Source organism: Narcine bancroftii, chromosome 13 (assembly GCF_036971445.1).
Source record: "Narcine bancroftii isolate sNarBan1 chromosome 13, sNarBan1.hap1, whole genome shotgun sequence".
Taxonomy (NCBI): domain Eukaryota; kingdom Metazoa; phylum Chordata; class Chondrichthyes; order Torpediniformes; family Narcinidae; genus Narcine; species Narcine bancroftii.
Window position 1 is genome coordinate 22,410,481 of NC_091481.1, and position 21,274 is coordinate 22,431,754.

The following is a 21,274-nucleotide window of genomic DNA, read 5'->3' on the forward strand; positions in this document are numbered from 1 at the left end:
TTCTACAATGGGATTTGAATTTATGGCTGTGGGGTGTTGGTGGGTCCTGGGTCCTGAAATCTAACCAGCAATAGTTGTATTTTCACTATCTTTTCAACTCAATGTTTCCATCCGTTCAGTTTTTAGAAAAATTTTAAAATCCTCTGACCTGGGCACCAACTTTTGACAGCGAAATACTTCAAATTTTTATTGAAGGGCTCGATGTTCATAGTACAGTATTTAAAGTGAGGATAACACTTGTTTTGGCTTGTTTGCTGAGTTTTTACAGATTCCGTAAGTAACAACAATCTTATTGGAACTGCAATATCTTCACCATATACAAAGACAGAAAATGTGGGAAATGCTTTAAACGGTTTTAGATGTCACTGGCCTAAAACATTAATTCTGTCTCTCTTCTCAGCTGCTGCCTGACCCACTAATCCGCACCGATTTAAGTGAACTCCACTAGTCCCACCTACCTGCTTCCCGCCCATAACCCTCCAACTATGTACACATCCATCCTCCTCTTAATTGACAAAATTGACCGTGCTGCAACCACCTCTTCCGGAAGGTCATTCCACTCAGCCACCACTCTCTGAGTGAAGAAGATTCCTCTCAAGTTACTTCTAAAGTTTTTCCCCCTAACTCTTAACTTATGACCCCTCATTCCAATCTCACCTACCCTCAAGGGGAAGAGCTTATTCACATCTATTCTATCTCCCCCCCCCTCATAATTTTCAATACCTCTATCAAATCCCCCCCTCAACCTTCTACGCTCCAATGAAAAAAAGACCCAGTCTACTCAATCTTTCTTTGTATTCTAGAAACTGCAACCCAGGCAACATTTCAGTAAATCTTCTCTGCACCCTCTCTACCTTATTGATTTCCTTCCTATAATTTGGGGGCCAGAACTGCACACAATATTCCAAATTTGGCCTCACCAATGAACAGTGTAAAAAGAGGAAAAGAAAGTGAGGTGGCGTCTCTGGCCCATTGTCCATTCAGAAATCTGATGGTGAAGGGGAAGCTGTTGTTGTACCATTGGGTATTTGCCTTCAAGCTCCTGTACCTCCTGTGAGAAGAGGGCATGGCTTGGGTGGCAAGGGGATCCTCGATAATAGAGACTGCTTTCTTGGGTCACCAAGAAAGTGAGCTTTATGGAGTGAAGACTAATGTCCATGATGGCAGCAGCCAAATTCTCAACTCTCTGTAGCCAATTCCTGTCCTGTGCATTGGCTCTTCTAGACCAGACAGTGATGTAATTTAGTTCAGATTTCTAGCATTTAGTTCTTTGATTAATGTTCCCATGCCGTTTTTATTACAATTTCACACTCTGTTCAATATTTTTGAAGCTGATGTTTTTGTACATATTCTGCAGGAAGTATTGATCTTGTGATATTGATTACCCACTTTTAAGCCCAACTCAAAAGAAGCAGGTAATTGGCCATCACTGTAATCAAAGTACAAGTTGTAGGAACCAAGTTGACAAAGCATGAAATATACAGCAACGTGCAGAGATGGAACCCCCCCCCCCCCACCTTCATTTATTTCTTTACAAAAACTAAGACAAGAAATCTCAATGTAGAGTTAGAAAAATAACGGTTTGCTCTTGAAACACCCACAGGAAATAGATGTGGCCGAAGGATGGAATTAGGCATTCTCCTAAAATGATACTGTACTTCAGGTCTTAACATAGCCACACAGTAATGATCGAGGGGCAGTAGACACAGTTGTGCCATCAGCTGTAAGGACACATGCAGCCGTCATCAAATGCCAGTGAACAGAAGCCAGAACTGATGATGTCTTCACTTCCTCCTCACATGATATTGGAATCATCCATTAGATGGTCTGAGATCGTCTGATCTCGGAAGCAAAGCCAGCTCAGGCCTGGTCAGCACTTGGAGGGGAGGCCGTCCAGGAACACCGGGTGTTGTAAGTTTCTGTGTGGGGCGCTGGACAAATGCGGAAGCTCTCGGCCTGCCTTAAGGTAGACAAAAGTTAAAAGAATTTCATGTTGGTTACAATCTAGATGTAAATACTACTAAATGTGACAATAATGGAACTTTTAATTTGCCTCAAATTGGTGGCACACCAGAGATGTCCCCTATGTAAAGCACTAGCACCAGGTCCTCTTTCTGCTGCACTGACCAAGAATCTGCCTTCAGACATCAGACTGCATCACCTGTAACACATCTATGATGTAATATTGGTTACAAACAATCGCTGCTGATTTATGGCAGTCCAATTTTAAGGGTTGAACAGCCGCAGCAATAATGTCTGCTGTGTAAAGGCCCAGAGGATGTCTCTATGCAGAAAATCCTTGGGCCAGGACGCTTGAGCAAAGTCAATTTGACTCTGGAGTGCCTGGTGTTGCCCTCCCACAGCAAGGAGTCACGGGTTGGTGCAGGTGAAACCAATGAGTCAGGGGCTGCCACTTTAAAGACAGCACTGAATCTGGCTGGGAAATGCTCTGTGGAGATATTGAACCCGAAAGATCCAGAGAGGCAATGTGGATTATAGCATTGCAAGTTAGAAAGGTGTGACACAGACTTTGAAGTCTATCGATAGTGAAAAATTATCAGAAAATAAAGGGTCATAAATTAAAGAGGACCTGAGCCCCAAGACAGAATGTGAATTGTGGTGTTGGACTTCCTTTGTATGTCTTTACAGGGCAAATAAAGAAAAACAATTTTTGTGCATTTTGTGTACACGACAATAATGGAACTGTGGTCCTAGTATTAGTATATCTCTACAGCAGGACTCTGCATTGCTCTCTTATGCAGCACTGCTTTGAGAAATGCTGTCACAGATGCCAGTGTCTGGAACCACCAAACAGCACCAGTACTACATATACAGAAGGCACCTTTCCTCCAATTAGGCTTGTGGGTGATGATTAACCATTATTTGCAGCGAGTGGAATAATAAATGACTTACTGAATAAAGCAGAAAAATAGCAGCGTGCAAAACGTTAAATAAAGCAAACTGTCAAGGAAGACAAACAATAACCCCCTCACCCCCACCAAGTTGACCGGGTTGACTCTTGCTAAGCAGAGATAAGGAGACACTTCAAGAGAGTCACCCCAATATTGAGCGGCATCAACCTGTCCAATGCTATTTTATTCAAACACAACTTTATTCCAATGGCTGATACAAGCAATGCACGAGCAAGGAACTTGGCAGGCTGAATATTTGCTCCCATCTTCTCCAAAAATTTACGTGTCACTTCAGAGACCAGTTGATGTATTTTTAAAATTTATTTTCCTTTTTTTTTCGCTGGTTGCTTGAATTCCAGACATCAGGGATTGTGATGTAAATGGATCGTAACTGCAAGGAGCTCATTTAATGTTGTTTTTGGCTGAGTTTATGGCAAGTATCAGCTGGAATGGAGATCCTGGCTTTTTATCACATGCAAAAAATATTTGTTATTGGAAGCTGCAAAATTATTCCAATTAAAAGCATTTAAGCCATCAATTTAAGGTCTTCAAACAGTAACAGAAAATTAGGAGTCTATTCTGCAAGGATTGAACGTTGTGGTGCATTGTCACACAGTAGTACATCATTAGACCAAAATTACAATACCTGAAAACTTGGTTTCTTTATTATTTTTCAGATACCTATATTACACAAATTAGCAATTTTATGTATTTCAGTTGATGCATTGTGAACAACTAAGCATTCAATTTTAATGAAGGAATATAAAAGAAAATCAGGTTGGCAGCTGTTTTGCAACATTATTTCTCTACATTATCGTAAAAATAACTATCTAAGACTCGAGGTACAAAAATACAAATGTAATATATAGCAAGGTTTATACAACTTTGGAGAAAAGTCACCAAGATTACCATCTCACTGATTTCAGAGCTGGCTTTATATGTCACAGTGGGTATGCGCTTTAACAATCCTCGCTGACGAGTTTTAAAGCCATTTCTTTCCCAGTAACTTCCATCTTTTGGTTTTGTTCAAGTGTCAGGTTACACTGGACATTTTTTTAAAAACCCCCCAAAAGGTTTGCTTCCTGAAAAATTACTGGGGACATCTTGAAGCTGAATTTCACATTTGCTGCGTCACTTAGGAAGCGGGAGAAACATGAACTTATTGAATTTAGCATGTTTAATGGTATAATGATGCTGACACACATTGTGTAGATTCAACTGACCTAAAAATGGTTTGCCACTGATTTTAGTTTGTACTCAGCATCTGATGCCTCTCATGTCAGTGTCCCACCATAGTCGGCCAGCATTGATGGATTCAAGTTGCCCTGATACCACTTTTCCATGGACGCAATGTCTTGATGAAACCTGGCTCCACCAAAATCAGCAGGGGAAGGAGTCCAAGGTGCATGTTGCACCTCATAGTTTTGTATGCTTGAAGTGGACTTAAAATATGACAGAAAAATCACAAAAATAGATTATATCTTAAAAAAGCTGTATGTAATAGGCAAACTTCAAGATGATTTTCTTGATCAACAGCCCAATATCCAATAAATAAACCCAAAGTAGTTCAGGAAGCAAGATTTTTGTTGTCCAGTGTCAAAAGAGGATTCTCAAAGGTCAGGCAAGCAGCTCTTCAGAGAGACTGAATTATAAGAAAATCCAGCTAGGCTTAGATTTCCAGAGGTTTTTTTTAAAATTTAAATATATAGCAGAAATAATGTTCTTCCAGAATTATAAAGCCTATTTTCCAATATTCTTCAAGCTCCTCTAATTCACTTGAGTGCCTTAAATAATATCCTCACCAAGCCAAGGCCATTTGCATTAAAACCCATTTTTATTTCCATAAAAGTAGGGCCATGTGGTTTTATACATTTTTAAACTTTGTCCAATTGTTTCGCACTATGGTGCAGATCACAGTGAACGTCATTACACTGACCCAATATCAACCTGCCACAAAATGTACGACTTTTGCTTTTCAGTGGCCGAGGCCCTAAATTTCACGACTTGCACTCATTTGGAATTTTTCTGAAAAATAATAAAGAAAGCAAGTTTTCAGGTATTGTAATTTTGGTCTAATGATGGAATGTACCAGAAGTAAAGATCCTACACAGAAATAGTATGCTTCGGCCAACAGCTTTGATATGGGCCAGAGAGAAGGGGAAACAAGTGACTGCTCACGTCAACATGTAATCAGTTGTGCCAGGTAGCAGGGAACTGGTAAAGCGTGCTTGTCTTTTTCGGCCTCCTGCATTCGGCTTACTTTAATTTCTGGCTTCTCGATTCAAGGATTAGTATCTGCACATTTATCTATAAACTTGCATGGCTGAATTAATTGCTTCATTTGAATCAATCTTTATTGAGTACTAGTGCATTTCTATTGGTCCTGTCTCTGCACAATTCCCCATCTTTCTGGTCCACAGCAAAGATTCTACTTTAAAGTACTTGTGAATCTTTCAATTCGCCACCTTCAGAGAAATGTCTCAAATAGAAACATGGAATTACTCAGGTGTTATGCACTCTGTGGAAAGAAAAAAAAAAGGTTGGAGGCCTTTCGTTGCGTATCCAGTTCTTCCAACTGCATGATGAGAAATCCATGTTACTCCCGAATCAAACTAAAATGTCATCATCTCCCCCTTGTTGATATCTTGGCATCAAATCACCTTGTGGGCGTCTTTTGCAAAGGTAGAACTTAATTGACACCAGGTACATTATGTGCACATGGGACTCTGATCCTGACCACATCTTTGTAAACAAACAGGCTGTTTACCGTGGGATTGCACAAGGCTCTACTGGTCACCTTACTCTTCATTGTAAATACTAATGAATTGGGAGCATGATAAACAAGTGTACAGATGATACAAAAATTGGCCAAATGATTGGCGAGGAGGAAAAGAGCTTCAACCGTAGGAGAATGCAAATAGTCTGCTCAACTGGGCAGTATTTAATCCAGAGAAATGTGAGGTAATGCACTCAGGGAAGTGCAACACAGCAAACAATAGATAGGAGCTCAATTGAATGGTGTGGAAAGAAGATAGAAACCTTGGACTAACTGCACCCAAATTGTTCAGGAGAGCAGGACAGTTCATTAAGGAGATTTAAAAGGCAAACTGAATACTTTCCTTTATTAACTCAGTCAAAAGATGCAAGTGCAGAAGGGTTGCTACAACATTTTGTATTGGTGTTGCATTTTTGAAGGACAAATCAAGGAATAACATGCACGGTAAATGGTAGGGCATGGAGGAGTGTGGTAGAACAGAGGGATCTGGGAATACAGATACATAAACCCTGAAATTGGCGTTGTCGAGGGTAGATAGGATTGTAAAGGGCCTTCATAAATCAAGTTGCAATGTCATGGTAGTTGTGTAAGAAATCGGTGGGGCCAAGTTTGGAGTATTGTGTGCAGTTTAGGTCACCTAACTACAATAAGATAGAAAGAGTGCAGAGAAGAGTTACTAGGATGTTGCTTGGACTGAACTGAGTTGCAGGGCAAGGTTAAACAGTTTAGGACTTTATTCCCTGGCTTGTAGAAGAATGAGGGGATTTTTGATAGAGGTGTTTGAAATTATGAGGGATATAGAGAGAGTAAATGCAAGCGGGCTTTTTTCACGGAGGTTAGGTGAGATACAAACCAGAGGACATGGGTTAAGGGTGAAAGGGGGAACTTCTTTTGACAGAATAGTGGGAGTGTAGAAAGAGCTGTCAGCTGAAGTGGTGAATGTGGACTCAATCTTAACATTTAAGAAGAATTTGGATGGGAGAGGTATGGAGGGCTTTGGGCTGGGTGCAGGTCAGTGGGACTAGTCAAAAAAAGTTTCAGTACAGACTAGAAGAGCTGAAGGGCCTGTTTCTGTACTGCAATGTTCTTATGGCTCTAACAGTACAAGTGACATATCTTTACTATTGCATCATTAAAATGAGGAAAGATGTGGTTACAGAGGAGATTACAGAGGAGATTCAAGAGGATATTGCCAGGACTACAAATATTGGACAGTATGGGATTTTTTTTTTTGGAAGCATGACAGCTGGCACAGGTAAATTCAATTAACCATTTCTCTTGGCTGGCATTTAAAACAAATCAGTCATAAGTTATTGATAGAATTAATGTGGTGAGGCAATATTTTTTTTACAGTCCTCTGCTTTATTTCCAGGTGGGTTGCAGTATGGATGAGAGTCATTGAGAGGTGTAGCTCTGAAACAGGCTGCTTGGCTTCAAGCTTACATTGTGCTCTCAATGTACTTTGTTGGAACAACACCAGAGGATAAAACGGGTCAAAGAGGACACCAAAAAGCTGCAGATGCTGGAATACAAGCAGACAATGCTGGAAACACTCAAAAGGTCAGGGAGAAGAAACATGAAAACAGATAGCAAACTGAGAGGACTCTTTGACCGATGTTGCCTGGTCTATGTTTCAAGAATTTTCTGTACGTGGTTCAATATTTTAGCAGGTCAAAAAAAAAGTTGCAGAGGCTTTCCAACATTTCCTGGGTTTCATTATGTGAATGGGATGGAGAAGAAAAAGGAAACTGGAAGCTCCAATCAGTGCTGGGGGCTGAAAGGAGTTCTGCACAACAGTGTCCTATCTGGGCTTCATTTCTCCAATCTAAATCTGGGCACTAGATTGGCAGGTCAATCACCATCCATGGGGTCGGGTCGGGGCCATTCTTTGAGATTTTATAATGGCTCTTGATCTGAAACGTGACTGATCAATGCTACCCATGGAATCCGACTGACCTGCTGGGTCCCTCCCGGCCCTCAGTAGCCCTTTTTTCACTGGTATCCTAGTTAATTGGCCATTCAGTGTCCTGGTTAAAGAAGCCATTCTACTGTTCCCACAGGGTCACTACCTGCTTTCATACTGACCACATCATTCCCGGGGATAGGAGCGTGTACCTTCAACCAGAAATGTTCCGTGTGACTTGTCCTTTTCACACTGGGTTAATCGGCACTCCGGCGTCAGCTGATGCTGGGGATGAGTAGGGGTTGAAGCTATCAATCCCCAGCATGGTTTGACAGCAGCATGCCAATTCATTCGCTTTCCCACTGGACTTTTAACCAGTAAATTGGCCGTCAATTCCTGGGACAAAGTGCCAGTGAAAAATGGGTTAGTGCTTGTTCAAGATTGCAGTATCTGCAGTTCTCATTTCTTTGAGAAACAAATGAGGCATAGGAGAGGAATCATCCCTTTATTATGGATAAAGGGAGAAAGGAGGGGATGTTTGGGGAGATGGAAAACAACATCAACTTTCTTCCATACAAGTTTATACACAAAACTGACCATGGACCAGAGGAGGCCCAGATTTGTTTTATATTTGTTTCTTTGTAGGTCGGGGGTGGGGCAGAATTTCTCCTCCAGTTCTCACATTGAGCCTTAGGCAGTTCTGGGTACCATCATTAACCTGTGGGATACAGTAAAGAAGGGGGGGAAAATCCAGAAAGAAAAAACAGAAAAAGCAAAGTACTAAGGTTGAAACCTGCATTTTGCATTCAGCTCCTCGGTTACAAGAAATCAGCTTCATAATTTTCCTGCAAAGGAAACCGGTAATTGAGTGCCAAACACGGCCACTGTGGAAAGTGTAATTTAAGAGGTGAACTGGTTCAATAGATTTTAGCTGGACTGAGTAATTGTGTAGATTAATAGGCCCCTGTGGCCATTAGCTGAATTCTTAAGGAACTGGATTCTATTTATGCAAGTTGAACAACTGTGAGCTGGTTCAGTAGCAGCCACAGACAAGCATGGGGAAGGAAGAGAATACTTCAACGTGGTTTGCCTTCCTACATTTTTAAAGTGGATATACCTTCATAAATCCATTGATACCACAATAATTGGAAGGCAAACACTTTTGAACTCCTGTATTAATTCAGTCAGAGTACCAGAAGCAGTCCAGAAATCCCCAGATGCAGCACCTAATTGTTCATTATATTAATCCAGGCCTTAGTCCCATTATTGTCCCTGACATTTATTTCATTTGTTGCTTAAATTATATGAATGAAGATCAAGTGGTATTTCATGCCTTGATCTTTTCCATGGTTCTGATCTGACCTGTTCCACACCTTTTGTCATTTTGCAAACCTCAATTTTACCTGTGCGTCACTTCTTCCAGGCAAGTCATACTTCATAATTCCAAACCACTACAATCGTGATCAAATCTGAATAATACAAGGCAAACCGGGTACATTGATGAGGTCTAACCAGAAACCTGCCCAAGTTAACCATGAGTTTCAGTGTCCAAATTCAAACGGTCTAGAAAGGTCAAGTCCTGTCTGTTTTGATTCTGCTCTGTCGGTTGGACATATTTCAAGTGTACAACATAATAAAACTCACAATTTAACTTCCAAATTCATCCTTGGCTATTTTAACACCATTTATGAGGCAAATGTTGGTGCATTTCAAAATGAAACCAATTTGAAGTATTCAATTTAACGGAAAACTTACAGCTGTTCACCACAAGGTAATACTATAGGGAAAATCTGGGATAAACTTCTCAGATTTATTTTGATAACATCTGTTACTTGTAATGAAACAATCAGAGGAATGCTTCATCAAATAGAAAGAACTACTCCATGATCTCATTACTACTCACTGAGTGTCTACAGCGCAAATGCAACTTCAATTTGTACGTGAAGGCTTGGCACCAAAAACAACTTTAGTGAACTTTCCAACAGCTTTAACAGATGGAAGCTAAAAAATATACATTACAGAACTATAAACCAGGAGGGTTTTTTTTTTTACAGAACCATTTATTTCAAATAAAAATTTGTGTGACTTTTTACAAGACTTTTCATTTTAGAATAAACATGATCCAAAGCTTGCAGATTTTATAGGTTTAAATTACATTTCATGGATCCATTTATATTTTCTACATTTACACAAAAGTTTTAAATGATACCAAGAACAATTATACACAACTTTCAATATGTAAACAGTCAACATATCTAAGGTACATTAACAAGAATGGCCACTGCTCTTTTAGTGATGGGGTTATTAATAAATGCATTGATTGAAAACTAACAGTTGATTTTCATGAAGTTGTTTACATTATTTTAAACTAAATGAGTTGCTCGTGTGTCCTACGGGGGAATCCAAACTAGCAAACACACTTCTCTTACAGAAGCTTGAAAAATTAGCCCTCAGTAAATATTCCCACAATAATTGTAAACTGAAGGGAGCTTGGCAAATGTCTGTACTGGGAAACTATACATCACAACCCCGCTACTACTGTATTCTTTGTAGCATTAATAACATTCAATTAGAGGTTTCAAATAATTAAATCTTGAACAAACTCAAGATCAAGTGAAAAATATTCTTCATGGTCAGGTATTTTTATGCCAGTCAGTACAAATTGTAGGAGCTCAATAAAACAGGTCATAAAGTGGAAGTATTGACTTTGATTACAAGTGCATGATGTTGAATTCAGCGAGTGGCAAGGAGTGGCTACTGCATCGCATCACCAGAAGGGAGGGAAGAATTTGGTGCATGCCAGAAAGAATGGAATTTTCTGCTGTAGTGTGCGGGCATTTGCCATCAGTAACATTGCACTCTAAGATGAAGGAATTTGAAAAAATTTTAAACTTCAGTGCAGATGAAGCCAATCCTGAACTGAAGAAATTAATTAGAAAGGAACTATTAGAATTAGAATTAGAATTAGAATTAGAAATTCTCAAAGCCAATGTACAAGTCATTTGTACCATATTTCTGAGAGATCATGGCCTCATGTCTGTGACTTCTAGCAGTAGGTTTCCAAACTATTCTCTAACTAGACAATGAACCAAGGCCAGTTTCTTTGCATATGGACAAAAGGAAAATTGGACAGCATATAATGGACACCACTCCATGCAAGTCACAATGACTGTACCTTGAAGACGGATTCATCAAGTTTTTTTTAAAAAGTCAGAACAAAATATCAATAATATTGTTGCTGTCTCAAGAGATGATCTTTCACTTACATAGAGAAGCAAAGGAGAATCAGATAAACTACAGTTTTGTTGTGTTAGTTGAAAAAAACAAAGAAGCAGGGGCGTATTTTTGGAAAGAGCTGGCGGGTAATAAGTATCAGGATATTAAGTTATAAATAATGTGGATATAGCATTCAATTTCTTCAAGCTGGAAGAATTCCAACATTCATTTTTTCACAGAGCTATCTGGCAACACTGGAGTAAAGCCTGCAAAAGGAGTGGGAATTAAAATTTCAAACCCAAAAAGAAATTATCTGAACAGGCTGTTAACTGCAAAATGCAATAACAGAATCATTTTTAAAGAAATAGAATTTGCTTCAGGAATTATATTTTCGTACCAATGGAAATACCAGATGAGGTTACTTCTGCTGTGGTTTGATAATATAGAAATAACTATATCTTGTATTACATACATATTTAACCAATCTTAATGTACACAAGGATCCAAACAATTACTTAATATGTACAATGTCCAGACTTGAGATTCAGGGTGTAATTTATTCACTTTGATTATTTTCCAATTCTAATAAAAATGGCATTGATTTGATACATTTATTCCATCTCTCTCTTCACAATTATTGCCCATTTGCTGAGTGTTTGCTGCATTTTTCTGTTTCACCTTAGCTTACTAATCCTTTTGAAAAGAGTATTACCTCAAACAATACTCGTCACCTGAAATCTGTATTGAAAAGTATACAATCTTGGCATTCAGATTTTGCACTTTTTTGCCTCAATTTTTAATCTTACATGGTTTATTTTTTTTAAAGAACAAAAGACTCAATTTTACCCGACTCCAATTCAATCCAACATTTAAAATGTTTGTAAACAAATGCCAAAAGTGCTTACTGTGCGGGGAACACCATGATAGTAACAGCATTTTTGTGCAAAACCTCTCACGAAATGTAAAATAATGAAACAGCAAGTTTAAAAATATAGATTATAAACCATCTATTCCAATTAGGTACAAAATCCATCGCAAATATCAAACAGATAGAGGTTCTTGTCCAATTGCTCATTTCAACAATATTGTTCATGTAAATTATTCCTTATTGAAAGCACGTGGTTAGCTTTCATTGCTGGATACGCTGGATGCTATTTTGGTATATTGACAGTTTATTGCTTCAAAGGCTTCGTCCCTGTGTAACATTGCACCAAATACCAGTGGCTAAAGGAAAGCAAGCAAAAAATAGTGGTTTCAAAGAAAAATCCACTTTGAGTTCAATGGAAATACATCAAGCAGGATAAGCAATGAGTTCCTTTCTTTCACCTGAATGCAATTACGCAGAACAAACACAAAACAATTAGTCACCATTTTGTCCATGCAGATTGAAGGAGCAACCCAATGTAATCCTACTTTCCATCAGTGACTTGAGTAAATACTGCAGATCTCTGCTATTCAAAGTGCACAACCAAGTTCTGCCTTCACTACCTTTTCCGGCAGGATTCCAGAACCCCATCACCATTTGGGAGAAAAGATTCCCAGCATTTCCCTCTGACACGACTAGCATCAATGGCTATGTTCTTTGACCTTGCAGCTCTGAGACATGGTTCCTAGTTACCCAGTTAAGGCCCTTCATTTCAAACAAGTCCATCTTCAGCCTCCTCTATTCCAGAGAGTGCACTGCCACTGGTGCGGACCGTGGAGAGTATGGAACAGAGACAGAGCTCCCCCATGATTCCAACGGCCCAGATATTAGTCAGTTCTGTACAGACTTTAAACAGCCTGATTTAGGTTTATTTTAAAATGCTTCATCCTTTTTTTTGTACAAAAAGTTGTTACTTTATTACTCATCGCATCTAATTTTCACACATAATTTGCATCTGGAATAAAAGACCATTAAATTTGTCGATGATATTAAACTACAAATGACAACTAAACCATGAAAAATGCTTCATCCTTGAGGTCTGGGTCCAAGATGGTGGTGCCTATGATCAGCAGCGACCAAGAGGGGCTGCAGACTCCAGGGAAGCAGAGGATGGGAGCAGGACATCAGAAAATGGGGAGACCACCTTGTCTGAGAAGGAGAAGCAGAGTAGACAACCCATAGGACAGTGACCAGAGCGACGGACCAGCGAGGGGCCCGAGGCTGAAGGTGGTGGGGTGTTGGTGACAATGAAGCGAGGAACCTGGGCAGGTCACAGGCTGATGGCAACTCACACCAGCCTGTGGACTTCTGGAGAATGGATGCCAGATATTGGAACTGGGACGCAAGAGGGTGCCGAGGATGCCGGAGGCTTCCTGATTGTGTCAGAGATTTGCATTTGGAGCTCAGGTGCTGAAGTTTAGACAGAAGGCTGTGTGGCTGCAGAGATTGCGGGAGCACTGGAGAATCCATGGGCACTCCATGAATCTTTCTCTGACTGTAAGAGGAGTTGGGCAATTCTGCTGATAAATTTTTATGTGCCTTTTGGAAGACTCAAGGAAATTTTGTGTAATACCACAATAAAATAATCTTGAATCCAATCTTTCCTCCCAACTAAAACTTTGCAGTACTGGCAATCTCCTCCTAAACCCTTGCTGCATCCTCTCCAGTGTAATCGCTTATTTCCTGCAATGCACTGAACTCAAGCTGCTGCCTGATAAGTGCTGTAGAAACAATCTCTCTGTGAAAAAAGAAAATCATCCAGTGCAACATTTCAACCACCTTTACAGGCCATCCTTCAAAGGATCTGTGCACATGCATTCTAAACTTCTTCTGCTCTTCCACTGCTGTCAGTATCACCCACTCATGCATTTCCTGGACAGCCTTCTCAAAAGAATTACTTTGTATTTTCTGAACCAATATTCTCTAACTCACTGCAGTGAAAAGCTTTCCTCCTCACAGTCAACCTCATGAACAATTTTTATGACAGGATAATAAGAATTATATAACGACTGTTGGGAAGAAGTGTACTCTGTACAAACATGCCATACTGCAGCTAAGCAAGAATGAATATAAATCGGTGCAAGTCCAGTAATGTATATTCTTTAGTTAAGGTTTATTGTCACCTTGTGTGTGAAACATCTAAAAAGAAAATGACTTACCTTTTGTGTATATGGAGTTGTTATTGAAATGCCCATTCCTGATCCAGGCAAAACTGATAGTACTTTATACTGTGGGAACAAACAGAAAAATGGAAAAGGTAAAAAAAAATACAAGGAGATAATTCATACTTAGTGAATTGTGTTGTGATTGAGATGGTGTTCTCAGATAACTAAAATGGCCTGGATACTGCCAGAAAATGGCAAGCATCCCATATGCTATACAATCAGAAGATTTTTACTTGGATTTCCCAGCTATGAAATCTACTCGCAGATTATGAACTGAACTTACAACCTATTGATTTTAACAGCCAAGACTGAGGGAAAGAAAGACAAGCTATCTTTCTTTTTAAATATTATGGTTCAACACGTTTAATCATCTTACAATATTTTTAGTGAATTTTAAAACACAATTTAAAATACATTTTCACTTACTGGTGTGAGTCTGATGCCTACAGATATCATACAACAAAAGAATATGAAGGGTCAACCTGGATGGCCCAAAGCATCTGATACTCCAATTTTAAGTCAGGATACAAATGCCTAAGACACACGAATTGCCCGTGAAGGCTCTGAGAAAACAGTCAGGCTTTGACAAAGGTCCCGCATGGGAGGTTAGTCGGAAAGGTTCAGACGTAAGGTGCTCATGATGAAGCATCTGATACTCCAATTTTAAGTCAGGATACAAATGCCTAAGACACACGAATTGCCCATGAAGGCTCTGAGAAAATAGTCAGGCTTTGACAAAGGTTCCGCATGGGAGGTTAGTCGGAAAGGTTCAGACGTACGGTGCTCATGACGAAGTAGTGAACTGGATTCAACAATGGCTGGATAGGAGAAGCCAGAGAATAGTGGTGGATGATTGCTTCTCAGATTGGAGGCCTGTGACTAGTGGTGTGCCTCAGGGATTTGTGCTGGGACCATTGTTGTTTGTCATCTATATCAATGATCTGGATATTAATGTGATAAATTGGATCTACAAGTTTGCAAATGAAACCAAGATTGGAGGCCGTGTGGACAGTGAAGGTTTTCAAAGCTTGCAGAGGGATCTGGAACAGTTGGAAAAACGGCAGATGCAATTGAATGCAGACAAGTGTGAGGTGTTGCACTTTGGAAGGATAAACCAAGAAAGGACATGCACAGTCAGTGTCAGCGCCAGAACGAAAGTTAGTGGGGGGCGCATTAGTGTGTTGGGGAGCACGGTGCAATGCTCAAAAACTCGCTCAGCTGTGTGGTGGTTGGGGGGGGGGGGGAGGGAGAAAGAGTGCGGGCTGTCTTACCATTCTCCGCCCCTCCAATGTAACTGCCGAGAGTGCCACTTTATGGTGTCAAACGTCATTAGCACCTAATGACACTTGATACACCCTAGTTGCGTGGCCTGAGACGGGTGGAGAGTCTCTAGCTTGTGTAAAGCTAGACTAGTGATGCTTGACGCATGCTAGTGACGCTGGAGAGGGTGGGGGAAAGCGATGGCCACCACCGAATGGGGGGCATAGCACCTCACTTGGGGGGCAATACCCATGGATGCCCCCTTGGCATCAACCCTGTACACGGTACTGTGGTAGAACAGAGGGATCTGGGAATACAGATACATAATTCCCTGACGGTGGCATCATAGGTGGATAGGGCTGTAAAGAGAGCTTTTGGCACATTGGTCTTTATAAATCAAAGTATTGAGTGCAAGAGTTGGGATGTTATATTAAAGTTGTACAAGACATTGGTGAGGCCAAATTTTGAGTATTGCGTGCAGTTTTGGTCATCTAACTACAGGAAAGATAGAAGATTTGCTAGGATGTTACCCAGACTTCAGGAATTGAGTTACAGGGAATGGTTAAATAGGTCCCTGAAGCGTAGAAGAATGAGGGGAGATTTGATAGAGGTATTTAAAATTATGAGAGGGGGGTGGATAGAGTAAATGTAGACAGGCTTTTTCCACTGAGGGTAGGTGAGATACAAACTAGAGGAAATGGGATAAGAGTGAAAGAGGAGAAGTTTAGAGGGAACTTCTTCACAGAGAGAATAGTGGGAGTGTGGAAAGAGCTTCCAGCTGAAGTGCTGAATATGGGCTCAATTTTAATAGTTAAGAGGAATTTGGACAGCTACATGGAGGGCTATGGACTGGCTGCAGATCAGTGGAACTAGGCAAATCAAATGGTTCGGCACAGACTACAAGGGCTGAAGAGGCCTGTTTCTGTGCTGTAATGTTCTACAGTTCTAATGACATAACTACAAAGTTAAATTGATGAATTTCTTAGAATAATCCTGGTTTTGAACAATTGAATGCAAGTGTATTATGGTAATGGGGGAAAAAGAGCACACTGCTTTATTACCTGGGACTCTTGTGCAATGATCAAACTCTGGAAATAACATTCCTCAACTCCATCTCCAGCCCTTATGTGATCTCTCCTTCGTTATGTAGTATTCTTCCACATAGATGATCACAAATGGTTTGGCTGGTGTGATCAGGAAGTATGCTTATGTTTTAGATTCCATTCTACTGCAAACTGAATTCAATTCACATTGAACTCAGATTACTTATAGAAATGTCTATGTGTGTTCACAAATCACAATTCATTTTTTTAAGTAAATTTACTTATCCTATCACCATTGTTCTCCATAACAGAAACCAGTTCCATTAAAGTGTTAAGAAGGGCATTCAAATTCTTAAATCAAGTAAAATAAGGAATTTTAAGGATTATTATAAAATTTGACTTGAGAAATGGCAAACCTACAAAATTCAAATACAAATACACAGACACGGGCTCAACAGAAAAGGCAAAATTCAACAAAAAGGCCAAAGGTCAGACGTACCTTTTGAATTTCTGTAATTTCTTTTAGTTTTATTATCTTGTTTTTTTTGGATGACCCAGACTTGGAGCTTTCAAAGCACAAATAACTAGATGGAAAGAAAAACTGTTTGATAGGAAATACTAAATAATTTAAGATAAATTGACTTAGAACCTTCATTGGTGATTTTACATACTGTAACATACTTTAAACACCTGGTGTACTTATTTAACAATAAAAAATAAATCAAAGACAAACTTGATGACAAATAAAATGTACAAAAGAAGGAACTGACAATGTCATCAAAAAGTGAAATTTTTAGATTTGATTTTTTTCCATTGATCTAGTGGGTTTTCTATCAGAATAAACTATTCACTATCACAGAAAGGTAACAAAACAATTGGCCCATTCAGACTATTCAATCAATTCTGCCTTTGTGTAAAATCAATCCAGCAAGTCTTGATCCCCTGTCCCTCTCCTCAAACCCCAGCAAAATTATATCCCTCCACATAACTTTCCAGTTCCTTCTGAACACTACTTCTTCCACTGTTAGTACAAGCTGTGCATTCCAGCCTGGGCCTGATGATACCAAGTATTTTTCATCTGTTTATTTTTTTTCTATGACTTTAAATACTCTTTGCAACCTCCTCTGTTCCAAAGAGAAAACACCAATTTCTCCAATGGTAACCAATGTCCTTCATCCCAAGAATTATTTTGGTAATTCTCTTCTGTGCTTTCTCTAAAGCCTTCACAACTTTCCTTTATGTCCAGCTGTTGCTGAACTAGTAGTTTGTATTCATAGAAACCATCTTTATCATTCATTTTACCAATTCCACGTTTTATTTGACAAATTCACACTCACAGGAGGGAGGGGAGGAGTGTGAAAGAATGAGTGTTTGGGGCAGAGTAAGGTTGTGATTCATGTAGGATAATTTGTTCTGGACAATGTCAAGTTGGTTCAAATATTGCACTTATCCAGACAAGTGCCTGAAGGTGGAAAAGATTTGGAGCAAACAATGATTGAAGCATAACATTGATAAAGCAGCGAGGTCTTGAACACTGACCTGACTACCTACCACAACAAATTATAGAGCAGAGATATTTGAACTTCAATAAACAGTCATTTTCCTTGATGTGGAAAATGATTTCATCCTTGGATCCATTTTCCACAATATCCATTGAGCACATTCACCAGAGCTCCCAGGTGCTATACTTGGTCAAATACAATCTTGGTGCCAAAGGCAATCACTCCCACCTCAAATGTGACCAAGGGAATTCAACCTTTTAGTCTAGATTAGTGAGCAGAAGCTATACGAATAGGTGTCGTTTTATATCTCATCTCTCAACGCATTGCTGATGAGGGACCAGCAATTAGTCAGATTGGATTCACCTTGCATTTGGTGGAAAGGTTCTATTTTTCCTCAATTCTGTACATTTTAATTGCACTGCAGCAGCTTGGGTAGAGGCAACAGCTGGTTGTGGAGCAGATCTTCAGAACTACATCTTGGATGCATTTTATACATCTAGTGTTGCCAGATGATATCACGTAGAGTGAACGGAATTGGCTAAAGGTTGAATCTCATGATTAAAGTCCACTATCATTCATAATAAGATGTGGGTTTTCAATGGAGTCATGAAAGCTTCTAAAATTAAAGAGCATGAATTTGAATCCGGATTCAAAACTACAAAGGTGTCAGCGAAACTCATTCACAATCATTATGTGCAATTCTTAAAGCAATTCTAAGAGATTTGTTTATAAAGAGACCATGGTTTGTCATTGGTTCGAAAGAATTGAACAAGTATTCTAAGAAGCTTTAGATCCCTTATAAAAATCAATGGGACACATTTTTGCAAATGATCTAGGTAGAAACCCTAACTTTAACATCACAAATAGCAGGACATTTTTTTTAAATTACTAATACAATAAATTAATACATCTGATAAGGTGCGTTCAGACAAGATATCATTTTACTTTCTTTTCAAACAAACCTTTTATCTTATTGTAACAAAATTTTAAAATGTTTTGAGATTTTGGTCTCAATTATTAAATTCTAGCAATATTGATCAGTTTGTCTTTTGACACTAAATATTTAATGACTACAGAATGCTTTTAATATAACCTACTTTTCTGTTACATAGAGAAAACCATGCCGAATATAGTCAGTTGGTATTTTCTTGTCCCTGTTAATTAAACAGCAGCGCCATCCATTTTCACAAACTGTAAAAAGAGTTCACACTTTTAATTGTGAATTTCCTATTTGACGATGTGTTCTGTTAACAAATAACATTTTCCAATATTGGTCTTTGTTTGAATGAAGCAACTCACTAAGAAAATGCACGTCATATATGGAGAGTAAAAATTTAACTCCAATAATAACAAAAATTCACTTAAAAGCTTATTGCTTTTCAAATTTGAAACAGGACAATATCTTTCATCTCTTCATTTTGGTCATAATTAAAATGAGCAAACAAAAATGTACCATAGCAGTAAACTTACCAACTATTTTAGATGTAATAAAGTAATTGAGAGTTCCAAATATCCACTAGCCTATGTGCAAAGTATCACTATTAACCAGAACAGTCCAACTTTTAACCTTTATTCTTCAGTACCGTCAGATTAGTTCATCTTATCCTTCAATATGCATGGGACAGTTGCTATAATCAACCAATCTTCATAATTTAATCCTTTTTGCTCCTGTATCACTCTGACAAAATTGTCCTCAGCCCCACTTCACCATTTTGCAATTATTACAAAGGATGCTTCACCTCCTCAAGTTGACACTAATCTCTAAACCACTTCTCACTGTCAATACAAACTACTGCCAAAAGAAGGTGTAGTTTGCTGGTAGCTAAAGTAGGTAAATAAAGTTAAGGGGCAGGTCAGCCATAATCAAAATGTTCAGCAGGGTCAAAGCTGTTGCTGGAAAAAAAGGTTTTGTGGACAGATGAGACCAAGATTAACCCGTATAAGAGTGATGGCAAGAGCAAAATATGGAGGTGCAAAGGAATTGCCCAAGATCCAAATCATACCACCTTATCTATGAAACATAGCCTGGGCATGGCCACAGGTACTGGTGCACTTCTCTTCATTGCTGATGTAACTGTTTGCCATGTTTTTAGCTGAAGCCAGTAAATTTCCCATTGATTTGTACAGTGGCAAAGAACACCAAATGCAGGTCAAGAGGGCATTTGAACTGAATCGACAGTGCAAGGATGGATTGGAAGGTGGAAAAGATAGGATGAAAATCGAGGGAATAGCATGAACTAAATTTAATTCAGGAACTGCTGACCTACTCAGTGCTTGGAGGTCTTTCCAAATAAAGTTGAGAATGAACAGCAAAACAGATATGATAATCAGTGGGGTGGAATACCACCAGGCCAGAGGGAGCCAGGGGTACTGAAAGGTCATGAGAGTGCTCACTGGAGGGTGGCTGAGAAGAAAGTCATTAATTGAACGACACAAAAGCCGCAGCTAATACAGAGAGGGTGTGAAGGGCCGTATGTGTGTGAAGGTTTTAAAATCTGCAAACATCACAGCAAGAATTAACTGAACAGGAGTTCAGATGGACAAGAAAATGGGGGAAAAAATATCATGAAATCTCTAAATAAATAATTTGATGAGGGAAAAGTCCAGGAGTGTGATATGGTCACTGTTATAAGAACAGAAAAACGATGTTGGCAGGGTTTTCTCAGAGAAAGCAAAAATTCACTTGAAGTCCGTTTACGTGACACGAGATGACAAAGTTGCGAGGATTTCACAAACAACTGTAGTCTGCTTGAGATATAAAAATAAATAAGTTGAAAATGACTTCATAGAGGTTTACATGAATTCAAAAACTAATAATTTCCTTTCTCATAGCAATACAAATGATTGCCATCTCAGTTAGAACCTTGCAGATATAACAATTCACATCCAGATCTTACAACTACTTCAATTTTTCTTCTCAAGGTACTCCATTTCTTATTCAAAATAACCCTGCACTCATTCAAATATATATACACCACAAAATTTTTATTTTTGACAGATCCAGAAATAACATTTTTCAAATCCATTCTAAATTAAATTGCTGATTTTAATAGATCATGGATACAATTGTACTTACCTGGTAAAGGACGTTCATTCTCTGCCAAACTGAAAATCTCACTGAAGCTGCTTTTTTTACTGTGTGAACGCGCACCGTCATCCTCCCGACTATAAACACACATGACATTGGCTGTTACATTGGACCGTGACACAACCGTTGGGATCTGTGGAAACATCACAATTAACTGGTGGGTGGGCATATAAAACTTTACCTAAAATCTGATGCTTCCAATTAGCAAATGGCTAAATAATATACATCCATCCCTCACCGTTGTATCTGTAAACTTACAGAAAAGAACAGACACATAGTTGCAAGTTGGAATATTGGCATTCAGTTGTTGAAATGTTAAGGAGTCATATCTCCCATGTGTGCACTGCATGGATCAGATAATGCCTCATCTGACATTATACATTACCTCAACATGCTGATCCCATTTAAGTCAACTCCCAATGATTTCTAGAGGGACTCAAGCGCTGCAAGTTGCGAGGCAGAGAGTAGGCTGAACTATTTTCTT

The 21,274-nt window shown here is 39.1% G+C and overlaps 1 protein-coding gene across 1 annotated transcript in view; it reads right to left on the reverse strand.

Moving 5' to 3' along the window:
- Window positions 1-11,357: 11,357 nt before the first annotated feature.
- gramd4a (GRAM domain containing 4a) overlaps window positions 11,358-21,274 on the reverse strand; it is a 39,080-nt gene continuing 29,163 nt past the window's right edge. The window contains exons 13-17 of the mRNA XM_069907707.1: window positions 20,779-20,923; window positions 18,800-18,893; window positions 16,700-16,784; window positions 13,892-13,960; window positions 11,358-12,031 (exon numbers count right to left, since the gene is read on the reverse strand). Coding sequence (XP_069763808.1) covers window positions 11,930-12,031; window positions 13,892-13,960; window positions 16,700-16,784; window positions 18,800-18,893; window positions 20,779-20,923 — 495 coding nt within the window. The 3' untranslated portion in view covers window positions 11,358-11,929. The remainder of the gene's footprint in view (window positions 12,032-13,891; window positions 13,961-16,699; window positions 16,785-18,799; window positions 18,894-20,778; window positions 20,924-21,274) is intronic.